Consider the following 12,988-nt stretch of genomic DNA (forward strand, 5'->3'; position numbering starts at 1 on the left):
AATCCTCTTTATAGGTTCAGAAGTTACTCTTGGCCACTCACAATGCTCATAAGAATGGTCTACCAGTGTGAGTGGTATTGTGTGAACTAGGAGCACACAAATTTCAGAAGCAGCAATGGCCATTATCACTAATCCTTCAGTGCGTACTTTTAATTTTAATTTTAATTTTTTTTGCTAAAGCTGTAATGGCTGAGATCTGCAAATTCACAGAGGGCACCACTTGGTAGTGGTGTAGTTCTTAGGTGAATTTCAAAAGTTCCCAAGGTATCCACGGTGGCCTTTTCATACATCAGACTTGTTTGGAAGCCTAATCCTAGGTCCCTAATGAGTTCATGTGCATGGCATATGTATTTGCAAGCACAAATTTGCCTCCACTTTTCATTTTCAGGTGAACACATCAAACATCTTAGGTCTACAACTTAACTGAGAGAATTTAGTAAACAAACTGTCAGGGTGACAGTGGCAATTGAAATGCTGTGCCTTGATTTTTTTCAGTGATATTTTTGTAGCGGAACCACCCCCAAAGAGTGTAAACACTGCCATCTGCTGGACATAGCTCCACCTGCACTATCATCAGTACACGCTTCCACCTTGGAGATCTCACAGACTTACGGTACATTCTCATCTGACAAAAACAAAAGTTACTGCGCCATGGTGAGTTATCCGGAGAAAAGGCAAGCGTGATCAATATACCTTTGCCAAACCTGTGCCCTGCAAATGTTTCGGACTACAACTCCCATCACGCATAGCAATTGTTTAATTTGGTCTGGGGATGATGGGTGTTGTAGTACAAAGCAACTTGAGGGCTCCAGGTTGGAGAAGATTGGTTTAGAGGGAACCAGTGGGTAGTGCTAATCCATACCCACATCAAATAACTCCACAAATTCTGAAAAAGTCCAGGAAACCAGCCACCAGAGCATATGTGCCTTTGCTATCAAGCGACTGATGTTCAGTTTTAAAATGGCCCTTGCATGTGCAAATGAACAGTATTTTCTCCTCTCTGAGAGGCGAGGCATCCCAAAAGCATCCCATGCTGGATTATAGCTTTGATTACAGCACATGCCTTGCTTCAGTGTTTTGTGGTTGCTTTGGCAAACTCATTTTGGGTCAGAGATTTCCCATGTCAGGACTGGAGATCAAAATCGCTTGCCAGCATTTGGGTGTCTGTGTGGGATGGGGAAATATGCAACACCCACCTGCCTGTTTGTGAGAACATGGAGCCTAATCTTCCAAAACAAAGTCTTACCTAATCCTGGGAAAGTTCCCTCTCCTGCATCAGGTTCTTCTCCAGATCCCTGGGAGCCAAGAGCTTCATAGAACTGGATGCTGCAAGAACAGGGGGAGAAATGAGCACAAGAGCTTGAGAAAGTGCCTCTTTTAAAAAGGCTGTCTCTTGTGTTGAGACTAAGGATGGGAAGATCTGTTAACTGGGATTACTCTCAGTTTCTTATTTTCCCTCCTCACTCATAGAGGAGAAGGCTATCCATGGCTACTAGCCATTACAGTGGTACCTCGGGTTAAGTACTTAATTCGTTCTGGAGGTCTGTTCTTAACCTGAAACTGTTCTTAACCTGAAGCACCACTTTAGCTAATGGGGCCTCCTGCTGCTGCCGCGCTGCCGGAGCACGATTTCTTTTCTCATCCTGAAGCAAAGTTCTTAACCCAAGGTACTATTTCTGGGTTAGCGGAGTCTGTAACTTGAAGTGTATGTAACCTGAAGCGTATGTAGCCTGAGGTACCACTGTATGGCTGTGCTTTGCCTCCACAGTTAGAGGCAGCTGAGGTAGAAATTCTGCAAAACCCATGACCAGCAAGGCCATTGCTGCTATGCAAGTGTGCAGCCTGGCCACAAAACTGTCAGTAATCCGTTTTGAAGGAAGCTAACTGTCCACTAAAGTGGAAAACAATCCCAGATAAGATGCAAGGAGGGCTCTGCATGTACAGCAAAAAACATCACCAGCACCATAGGTTGAATAAGTGTTTTTAACAGCTATTGTTGTGTGAAGTGTTGGGGTGGCAGAAGGTGGCAAAATGTGGTTGAACAAACAGCCAAGATTACGTATATTTCCCAAATAGGGGGTGTGCTAATGGAATGCTCTCACAGACTCTTTTGGACTCTGTCCCGTAATACATGACTGAATATAAGAGTCTGACTAATTGGGAATCTGGTCTGAGCCTCTGTATTGAATCCCCAAGGAGAATTTTCTCCCATGCAGTAATGCTTCTGAATACCACTTTCTGGGAACTGCAGGATGGGGTAGTCCTCTTGTGATTGGGACTTCCTTGCAAATTTCCCATGGGTATCTGGCTGCCCACTGTAAGACCAGGATGCTGGACTAAGGTGGGCCATTCGCCAGACCTAACAGGTTCTTCTTATGTTCATTTATTCACATTCACACGTCAGTTTATGATTTTTAGTTTTATTTTTTAAAAACACACAAGCTGCCCCTGTTTGTTTTAAGAACCAGATTTCTGTTTGTTGCCCTGAGTCAGGATGGGGGGAGAAATTCAATTCAGTTTGCTTTGATAGGTGAACCTACCTCACACTTTTCAGAACAATGCATGAACCAATACATAAAGGCATCCTATGAAATTTGCACTTTTCCTGATTTTGCAGTGCACTTTTAAAGTCAAGCAATGTGTACAAAAAGGTATGGATTGGGGTAAAGTATGCATATAGCTGCACATATTAGTGAAAAAAAGCCTGTCTGACGCCACCTGCCACACCCAGGGGCCGCCAGGCCTGATGAGGGGAAGGGGCAGGCTGCATGAAGCGGTGCTGCCCCCCCCCACGGCCCACGCCGCCACCAGGAGCACAGGGGCACAGCCAGAGAGCCCCCCGTGCTGCCACCTGCCACCCTGGGGCAGCCAGGCCCGCCCAAGGGAGGGGATCCCCTTTAAAAGGGGATCCCGAGATCTAGTGCCCCCCACCATCCCTTTGAGGCCCTGTGGCTGGGGGGGGGAGGCCAAAGACCCCAGGCCTACCTTTGGAGTGATGAAGTCCAGCAAAGTCCTTTCCAAAGAAGCTCTGGAGCCAACTGATGATTCCCAGATAAGATCCTCCCCCTATTGGGTGGGCAGGGTAGTCCCTCCCCCTACCTGGCCTGATCACCTTGGCAACACCTCCCCAGGCAGGATTGGGCAACTGACTGAGGTAGACGGAGACCTCCAGGTATCCCACCTGGGGAAGGCAAAGCCAAGCCTGTGCTAATGGTGCCGCATAGGGTCCGGGGGGCTGCAGCTGCATATGACCATGCAAAGGGTGCCCCCCATTTAATGTGGGGAGCGGCCATGGGGGGGAATCACAAACTGATGTGGAAATGTGAAGAACTGAAGATTGAAAAAAAAAAAAAAAAGAATCTGAGAGACACTAGAATTGATGCCCAAGGTGGCATTGGTGATTAGGCTTCCGTCACTCACCTCTCTTTAATGAGCACATACTCCGGGGGGATGTGTGGCTCTCCCAAGCTCCTCCACCGCGGCTTCCAGCTCTTCATTGGGCTTGGAGCAGAGCTGGGATGCCTCAGGAGAACAACTAAGGCTGTCAACACCACAGTGAGGAACCCCAGGATGAAAAGCACAGCTGAAAAGGCAGGAGAACACAGTGGTGATTAAACAAAGGGAAGCAGGTCACCATGATTTCTTCTCAGAGGCCTGATGGTAGTCTAAGGGAAGTTCTTGAGCTCCCTTCCCCTGCTCCACTTTATCCAGGTGGCATCCATTAATGGTCCCCAGTTCATGCTTCCACCACCTGCTTAACTCCCTCCCTCAGCCTCCCTTCTCTATGGTTCAGGTGCCTCTTGCTAGTCCTCACAGCTTGTTTGGCCTGAACTGACCATCCTTCAGAGGCAGCAGAGCTAAGGCTGAAGAGGCAGAGTTTGCAGCAGAAATGGGGGACCTGTGTCCCTCCAGGTGCTTTTGAACTCTGTGGATTTATTTGAATTAAGTTTTAATAGGCATTGTGTAACGTGTTCTGACATTTGCATTGCAATGTGCATTGTATTTGGTATACTGTATAGTGGTACCTCTGGTTAAGAACTTAATTCGTTCTGGAGGTCCATTCTTAACCTGAAACTGTTCTTAACCTGAGGTACCACTTTAGCTAATGGGGACTCCCGCTGCTGCTGTGCCGCCGCCACACAATTTCTGTTCTCATCCTGAAGCAAAGTTCTTAACCCGAGGTACTATTTCTGGGTTAGCAGAGTCTGTAACCTGAAGTGTCTGTAACCTGAAGCATTTGTAACCCGAGGTACCACTCTATAGGAATTATAGCCCAGTGACACCAGAAGAGGCAAAGGTTCTCTCCTCTCATAAGAAGAACCTGCTAGATTAGATCATCTACTCCTGCATTTTGTTCCCATAATGGCAATCCATTGCTTTGCTGTTTCGTTTCAATTATTTACTTCTTTTCATCCCGCAATTTTATTCTGTGAGCTGCCCTGAGATCTTATGATGAAGGGTGTTATGTAATAAATCTAATAAATAATTAAATAATCCAGGTGCCTGTGGGAAACCTGCAAAGGCACGACCCGAACACAAGAGCACTCTGCCCTCCTGTGGTTTCCAGCAAGTAGTATTCAGAAGAATTACTGCCTCTGGCTTCAGTTCTTATGGAGTGGGACAGATCTGTCTATGGCTAGATGGGAGTTATAAGTCGAGTAACATCTGCAGAGGCACACGGTCTCTCTCCACTCTGGGTCTTTCACTCCACTTTGTCTGCTGCGACAAGGTGACCCACAAACTAAGGCCTTTCCTTCCATGCAGAAATATGGGTGCGGTTCAGTTGCAAGAGCATTGGAAACAATGCTTAAGTGTCTGGCATATTTGAGGCACATAAAGGAAAAACAAGTCATCCTTAGAACTCTTGCACAGAGAAGACTTCTTGAGATCACACTATGCCTAGCTCTACTTTGCAATCCAGACCAAAGCAAATATTCCATGGTGTGTTTATTTTGACACCAGCACGTGCTGGAAACCATGACGTTTGCTGCTCTTATGTAACAAACTGAAGAAAGCAAAGCCACCTATTACTTGCATTCTTAAGGCAAGGTGTGGCATACCTGGGCTGCTCCTCATTGCTAGCTCCACCTGCTATTGCTATGCAGCAAAGAATTGCTTACACAGGAGGAAGAGAGTTGCTGCAGGAGAGGATGGAAGACCAGAAGTCTAGAGACTCTGTCTTGTTCCTCTGCTTGTATAAGACATATCAGCAGATTAACTGCTACAGCTATGAATCAGTCACCTCAAGTCACCTTCTCACAGGGCGTCTGCTTTCCCATGATGCATGTTGCAAGAAGTCAGCTCTCTTTACCTCTGGAAAAATATGCCAGAGGGGCAGCTGATATTATAAAGGTGAGCAGAGAGGCCAATATGGGATGGACAACTGGTTAATTGCAGCCTAGTTGTGTTGCTTTGACTGAAAAGGCCAAAGTCCACAAAGGTTTAAGGAACACATACACAGCACTTTGCAAGATCCACACTATAGACTTAAAGCACATCTGACACACATTTAAAGCACAAGGCTTTCCCCAAAGAATTCTGGGCACCATAGTTTTCCCCCCTCCTTTAAAGACTTACAAACTACAGAGTCATTGTCATGGTACCTGCAATAGCTGCCCAGTCTGGGGCGATATTCAACACCTGCCGCTTCAGGACTCCCTGCCGAGCCAGCTGGAATGGAGATGAGGGCTGGAAGGGAGCTGCAAGGGGGTTGCAGCTCATAGTCTCCTCATTCACCACCACGATCAGCATCCAATCTTCAATGGCATTATCCCGGAAGACGTACGTCCCAGGCTCAAGGAACACATGGGAGAATCTGAGGAAGGGAGAGGTGTGCTGTCTTAAATAAGCCCTTTTGCTCTACTGCATTCCATCAATATTTAATATTACCACAAAACAAAAGGTATCAATGTGGAGGAAACACCTTCAAGCAATTTCGGTGTTATTCACAGGATGATCTCAAGGTCGCTGAAGCCATGGAGATTCTGGTCTACTGACTGCAACAAATTATTTCTTTGATTATTGCTAGATTATTCTCCAAAATGATAGAGCTCCCCTAGGAAGAAGATGGGAAACATTGTTCCTCAAGCTTTCTTCCTTGCAAAGGGCATTTCATGCCGCTTATCAGTTCCTTGAGTGGAGGTCTTATTGATTCTCTGAGGGTTGGCAAGTGCATCAGAAAAGATTCTGTAAAGTTAATGGAGGCAAGAGAGATGTAAAATCAGAGATTACTCGTGAGCCAGCTCCAAAGAGGAGAGGCATATTGGAGAGATGAAGACGTATGAAGTATATGTCATCCATATAGTATTTTACATGGTAAATTAGAGATGTCAACAAAATTAAGCCCTGATTTCTACAAACATGGTAAAACTGTTACTAGACTGTACAGCTTCAGACTGCTGGTGTGGACTGTGTGACTGAATGCCACCCCACATGTATTTGTGAGCATGTACATACATCTATCTGTCTACCTACCAACCAGTGGGGAAGAGCTGTAAGCTAGCCTTCTCACTGATAATCTTATTTAATGCCTGAAGTTCTCAGTTATAGATAAAGAAAAGCAGACTGAGAATCACTTTGGAGCTTAATGAATATGAGCAATATTTCTTTAGCCTATAGATTTAAAGCCATTAACACAGCCAATTAAATTAACAATCCAATCAGTGAATGACTCTCCCTGACTCCCTTCAAAACGGAAGGCCACAAACGACCAAACCAACACGTTAATTGGTTAACGTGACAACCACATCAACAGAAGGGGAAGGGTCATTTTCTTCAGTTTGTTTGCTGCTGAATTCAACCCCCTCAGCTGGCAATGGGCTGGCAGAAGATTCACTGGATTCTTGGAATGTGTGACCCACAACATTGTATGGCAATGCACTCGGGGTGACTGTGTTTTTTTTTATATCGCAAAAAGTAAGAAATAACAGCTAGTACAGTGGTACCTCGGGTTACATACGCTTCAGGTTACATATGCTTCAGGTTTCAGACTCCGTAAACCCAGAAATATTACCTCGGGTTAAGAACTTGCTTCAGGATGAGAAAAGAAATTGTGCTCTGGCAGCGTGGCAGCAGCGGGAGGCCCCATTAGCTAAAGTGGTGCTTCAGGTTAAGAACAGTTTCAGGTTAAGAACGGACCTCCGGAATGAATTAAGTACATAAACAGAGGTACCACTGTATTCACATGCATATCTGTCCATTTTTTTTAATAAAAAAAGTTCTCTCCCCCCTTAAAGATCAAAGAGTTGGCTAGCCTGTTAGGCATCTCTGGGGCGAGAATTTCATAAGGAGAAGGCTCTGCTTCTCTTCTGCATTGGTCTAACTTCAGAGGAGAAAGGGGCTGTGAACAGGGCCTCCTCTGAGGATCCTGGTAAAAGGGAAGCATTCCTTTAGTAGCATCAGAAAATACCTGGAGATGTTGAGATGAGTTTCTCGAATGAGGTGGTCCAGCCTTCTGAATGCACCAAAATCCCAGTGGGGGTTGCTGTTGTAGAGGTGCTGCTTTTGATAGACAGGGTAGTGACTAGTGAGGCGGTCTGGTAAGGAATGGGCACAGAGTCAACACCATCCAAGCACTCATGAGTGGATACAAAGCCAGGTTAAGGATGCATAAACAAACATGCTTATCTCTTGAATGGTAAGCCCTCTGTGGATCTGCATTTTGATCAGATGTGCAACCTAGAATCATAGAATCATAGAATCCTAGAGTTGGAAGAGACCACAAGGGCCATCGAGTCCAACCCCCGGCCAAGCAGGAAACACCATCAGAGCACTCCTGACATATGGATGTCAAGCCTCTGCTTAAAGACCTCCAAAGTAGGAGACTCCACCACACTCCTTGGCAGCAAATTCCACTGTCGAACAGCTCTTACTGTCAGGAAGTTCTTCCTAATGTTTAGGTGGAATCTTCTTTCTTGTAGTTTGGATCCATTGCTCCGTGTCCGCTTCTCTGGAGCAGCAGAAAACAACCTTTCTCCCTCCTCTATGTGACATCCTTTTATATATTTGAACATGGCTATCATATCACCCCTTAACCTCCTCTTCTCCAGGCTAAACATGCCCAGCTCCCTTAGCCGTTCCTCATAAGGCATTGTTTCCAGGCCTTTGACCATTTTGGTTGCCCTCCTCTGGACACGTTCCAGTTTAAACCTTCCTAAGAGAACTGAGCTCAGGATCAATTTGGGTACCCTCTTTCTAGAAGATGAAATGTGAAGAGTAGCAATTGCAAAGCCAAATCTGCTTTTCCTTCTGAAGACCACAGCTGCCAAATTCATAGAGGGTACAGCTATGGATGCCTATTCCAGTGTTAGAGGCAGCAATGCTTCTGAATACCAGTTGCTGAAAGCCCCAGAAGGGGAGAGTGCTTTTGCACCTTGTTCCTGCCCCAGCCCTCCTCTCCCCACCCACAGCCTTATCTGGGACAGATGTGTGGGTTTGGAGGTGGAGTGAAGAGAAGAAGCAGCCCAGTTCTATGAACAGATACCCACTTATGCTGCATTGGATCTCACCCTTCATCACAGGAAGCAATTGCATATACTCACCATAGGGATTGATGCTGAGCTGGAAAAGGATGGCATCTCCAACAGCCAGACATGCAACAGGGTTTGGAATTGTGGGTAAGAGCGAAGCATGTTGGGATTGTGCAGAATCCCCCTCCCGCCGACGTCTCTGCCGTGGGGGAGGCAGCTCTGAATCTCCTGGATTGGAAAAGTTGATGGAAAGGGGAGGAGCTAGTCAAGAGTAAAGGAAAGATGCTTATTCTGTGGGTAGGTGGGAGGAATGGACCACAAGTTCTTACAGAGATGGGAACCCACCAATGTTGTGGGTGAGGAAACCATCAATGTCCAGTAATACACTCCTATATTCCCTTCATTTCTGACTCACAGGCCATTGGGGTCCATTGCAATGTATCCCTTTTCAAAATATATGAAGGTTCTCTCAGTGATGTTTGATCTGGGATTGACCATTCACACATGCACGTAACTATACAACACTGTTGTGATGAGGAACAAGTGTAAACCAGCTGGATCACAGATCCAAAGTGATTTTAGTAGGAGGGGGGAGTTGCACAGTCTGTGGGTTGCCTGCAAAGGGTCCATCTCACACTTATTATTATCAGGCATAGTGCTTATGGAAGACCTAGACTGCAGATGCATAATTCAATGCGCTCCTGTCACTAAACTGTGGCAAGCCAGACATCTTACCTGCCAGGAAAGTGTCCAGCATGTCCGGGCTGGAAAGCAGGAAGCCAAAAACTCCGCTGGGACCAAAGAGAGCCAAATGCACCTGCTGGCTTTTCTGCACATGTTCATCAGGTCCCAAGGTATTTGGTAGCTCCTGCAAAGCAATATGACATTATTGTCTTATAGTCTGCTATTTAACTTAAGCTATTTGTTGGAATTCTCTGAGTTCCCTATATGGTCCCCAGCAGAGTAATCCAAGAGAAACTCCAAGCCTTAGGGCACACTCACAGCCTGTATTTAAAACAGCATCATACTACTTTAAACCATTCCCAGAGTTTAACAACGAATCCCTCTTCAGGAGGAATTGTAGCTCTGTGACAAGAAATAGGGGTCTCCTAACAATTCTCAGCACCTTTAACAAACGACAGCTTCCAGAATTCTTTGGGGGAAGCCGCAACAGCTCAAAATTGTATGATCCTGGTTTAAGTGTGTGGTGTGAATGTGGCCTTAAACATCCATCTGCATGCAGAGAGAGCCATTCCCCTTCAGCCCTGGCATTCTCCACTTACTCTTTCTTGAGTCCCATCAACACTCAGAAGCAGCTCCCTCTCTGGACCAAATCTCAGGGAAATCTGTGGAGCTCTCAAGAGGCACAGCCGATCACACAGCTCTTCAGCGGAGATGTACTGCTCACAGTGGCACCTGGGAAGCAGAGAGAAACAGTGCTCCTTCTGTCTGAATCTTCATTCCAGGGAAATAAGCTTGAAAGGCTTACTTTCATATAAGTTGGGAGTCAGCTGTGTCTGCTGGTGCCAGAACTAAGAAATATGCAGATCTCTGTGTTGTGAGATGCAGGGGCCACAGGTGAAGAATTATGTAGGCAATAAGGCAGAGTTAGGGAACCTAGTACCCTTGAGGTGTTATTGGAGTTGACCATTGATGGTTGGCCATTGACCATGCTGGCTTGCACTGTTGGGAATTGGAGTCTCAACAACACATTCCTGCAACAAAGGGTTCTTAAGCTCTGTCCATTGGCTTCCCCTGACCTGGGTCATTGTGAAACTCTGACTGAAAACAGTGACAACAATAACCCACCTTTCATCCCAAGGTCCCAGGGCATATTGCAATTAAAACACAATATCAAAAAGAGTTTGAAAGTAACTTAAAAATCCAGAAATGAGGCAGGTCCTCACACTGGCCTCCAAAACAATCCAGGGACTGGAACAACTCCACTATGAGGAAAGGATATGATGTTTGGGCTTTTTAGTTTAGAAAAAAAAAGATAATTATAGAGGTATATAAAAATCATTAATGCTGTTGAGCAGAGAAAAATTCTCCTCCACTAGTAGCTAATGGGGTCATCCAATGATGGGAGATTCAGAGAACTTATCCACATACTGCATAGCTAAGCTATGGTAAGGTTACTAGACATCCCCGTTTCCCGGGGACAGTCCCCAGATTTACAAATCAGTCCCCTGACAAAAGCCTATCATTCCTATTGAAGTTGAAAAGTGTCCCCGGATTCATTGAAAAAAATCTGGTAACCTTAAGCTATGGGATTTGCTACTACAAGGTGTAGTTATGGCCACTCACATGGGTGGCTTTAAAAGGGGTTTAGAGAAATTCATTCAGGGTCTGGGCCAAGAGGGCTTCCAGGGAAAGTTTGGATAGCCCAAATCACCAGTGACATCAGTGAGGGAGTAGGGAAACTCCATCAAGCCTCTTCTTATGAGAATTCCAAGTGCCACCAAGCCTGATGAAAGGAAGGCAGAAAGGAGCGGCCCTGTCCTCTTGGACCTGACACTGGAGGGGGTACCAGTGGTGGATGTTGGCATGGTAAGGCTGCAAGAATGATCTGGTAACATGTCCAAGCAAACAGACATGGAATTTGGGCATGAAGTTTACGAGACTGAGATGAAGTCCATTCCATACATATTAGGGCAGAAAACATAGGTTCTGCCACGGTGTGGGGATCTACAGCCAATTCTGGCTCTCTAATGGGCACATCTTCCTCCCTCAGCTCCTAAGGAAGGAAGGAAGGAAGGAAGGGAGGAAGGGAGGGAGGGAGGGAGGGATATAAAGTTAATTTGAAATAATCAAAACAATAAATCTGTCTAAATGCACCTGCTTCCAGATGTACTTTTGGGGGGAAGTTATTTGTAAATGTATATCCTAAATGTGGAAATGAAACAATGTGTGAAGTGACTCCCATTTTTTATTCCTGTCTTGCCTTCTATGCAGAGGCTGCTGGCAAGGGGGAGGAGGCCAGAGTGCTGACATCTATCACATCGTACTTAATCCCATTTGAAAAATCCGAGCAATGGTAAAAATGCATAAGAGTTGGGTTGAGATTTACACTCCCGATTGCTAAGGAGAAGAACTTGTCTCTCTGGTACCCAGCAATGCTTTCCCAAAAAGATGGTGCTTACATGCCAAGTTCAGCGTGGAGCTCACCACTTGCTGGACCACAGACCAGAGAGCAGTTATAGTGCTCAGGGGACACACACTTGCGGGTAGATGCTAAGCGGACCTCCCAAGGAGCACAGCGTTCCTCTACCTGCAAAAGAGGAAGAAAAGGGGCAAGTCAGACTGGTATAATGTTTATAAAAGATGCCTCTACGGAGCATCACACATGCATCAACAGCCATGGTGCATCACCTGGGGCTGGCAGTCCTGGTCGCTGTTGCTGTCAGGTGTTTTCTTCCCTCTCTCGTCAAAGTAAAGGTATCCCACCTGGCAAATGCAAGAGCCATCAGACTCCTGGAAAGCCCGATTCAGACCATGGCAGGTACAGCTGGTAGCACCTTGAGGAGGCAAGTTGAGGTTCAGAGGGGGGTTGACTACTCATCGAAAAAGCATGGCAGCGCATGCACTTGCTCCTTATCTGCAAATATTTGCACACTGCAGAAACGAAGCCCTTGTGCAAGCAGCTCCAAATGATGCTAATGAAAGGAACTTAGTGAGGGAACAGGTGGGCTCACCTGGATTGGATGTCGATGAACTGCCGCAAGGAAAACACCCGGTTTGAGCTGGGAGGTGATTGAAAGAGCCAGCAGGGCAGGAGTGGCATTCCTCCAGCCGCTTGCCTAGGCTGCTGTTCCCGTAAGTACCAGGAGGACACGGCTTGGGGAAAGAGGTCAGGTCTGGGCAATAATACCCCTGGGGGCAAGGATGCTGGAGGTAACTTGCAGTACCTGGGGGAAGAGGAAGAACAGGAATTTCTCACTCTGTACACAGCATCAGCCTAGACAAACCAGTGGTATAAAAATGATGGGTTGTCTCCAATGCTTGACATACAGACTCGTTGAAGTTAATGGAGGTGACTAATGGAGGTTCATTCATTTCAGTGGGTCTACTCTGATGCAACCCAATGTTCTTTGGCTTCTGGCTCAGATTTTAAATGTGGCATTTCTTAAAGAGATGCTCAAAGGATGGTTTCTTCTTGTGTCCTCCCCCAGCAAACCTTGAAACCAATTTTTCTACCATGACCATCTCCCTGCTCTCTGTGGTGTTGTGTGGAACAATCACCTTCAGGGCAGCTGAATCCCGGCGGGCAGGGCTGGCAGGGTGGAATGGTGTCCAGGTTGCCACCATAGGTTCCAGCAGCGCATGCCCTGCAGCTCTTCTCAAAGGTGTCTCTCAGGCCTGTTGTGTTCAGGGCTGTGTAACCGGATTGGCACAGGAGTGGATGAGCACTGCCAAGAGGGCAGTAGTGGGGATAGACACACCTGAGAAATAGAAGCAGGGCTGAGGATGGTCAGAGAGCAAATAGGACTTCCTGTGAATAGTTCACATTTCTGCAGAGG

General features: G+C 46.3%; 1 protein-coding gene across 1 annotated transcript in view; it reads right to left on the minus strand.

Moving 5' to 3' along the window:
- LOC310695940 (uncharacterized protein) overlaps nucleotides 1-12,988 on the minus strand; it is a 146,495-nt gene that overhangs the window by 18,347 nt on the left and 115,160 nt on the right. Inside the window, exons 68-78 of the mRNA XM_083480876.1 lie at nucleotides 12,711-12,910; nucleotides 12,164-12,376; nucleotides 11,841-11,986; nucleotides 11,612-11,739; nucleotides 9,752-9,884; nucleotides 9,204-9,336; nucleotides 8,541-8,729; nucleotides 7,409-7,535; nucleotides 5,604-5,815; nucleotides 3,421-3,583; nucleotides 1,247-1,326 (exon numbers count right to left, since the gene is read on the minus strand). Of these exons, the coding sequence (XP_083337002.1) occupies nucleotides 1,247-1,326; nucleotides 3,421-3,583; nucleotides 5,604-5,815; nucleotides 7,409-7,535; nucleotides 8,541-8,729; nucleotides 9,204-9,336; nucleotides 9,752-9,884; nucleotides 11,612-11,739; nucleotides 11,841-11,986; nucleotides 12,164-12,376; nucleotides 12,711-12,910 (1,724 nt within the window). The remainder of the gene's footprint in view (nucleotides 1-1,246; nucleotides 1,327-3,420; nucleotides 3,584-5,603; nucleotides 5,816-7,408; nucleotides 7,536-8,540; nucleotides 8,730-9,203; nucleotides 9,337-9,751; nucleotides 9,885-11,611; nucleotides 11,740-11,840; nucleotides 11,987-12,163; nucleotides 12,377-12,710; nucleotides 12,911-12,988) is intronic.

The sequence above is a fragment of the Podarcis liolepis genome, assembly GCF_965112155.1.
Source record: "Podarcis liolepis genome assembly, chromosome: 16".
Taxonomy (NCBI): Eukaryota; Metazoa; Chordata; class Lepidosauria; order Squamata; family Lacertidae; genus Podarcis; species Podarcis liolepis.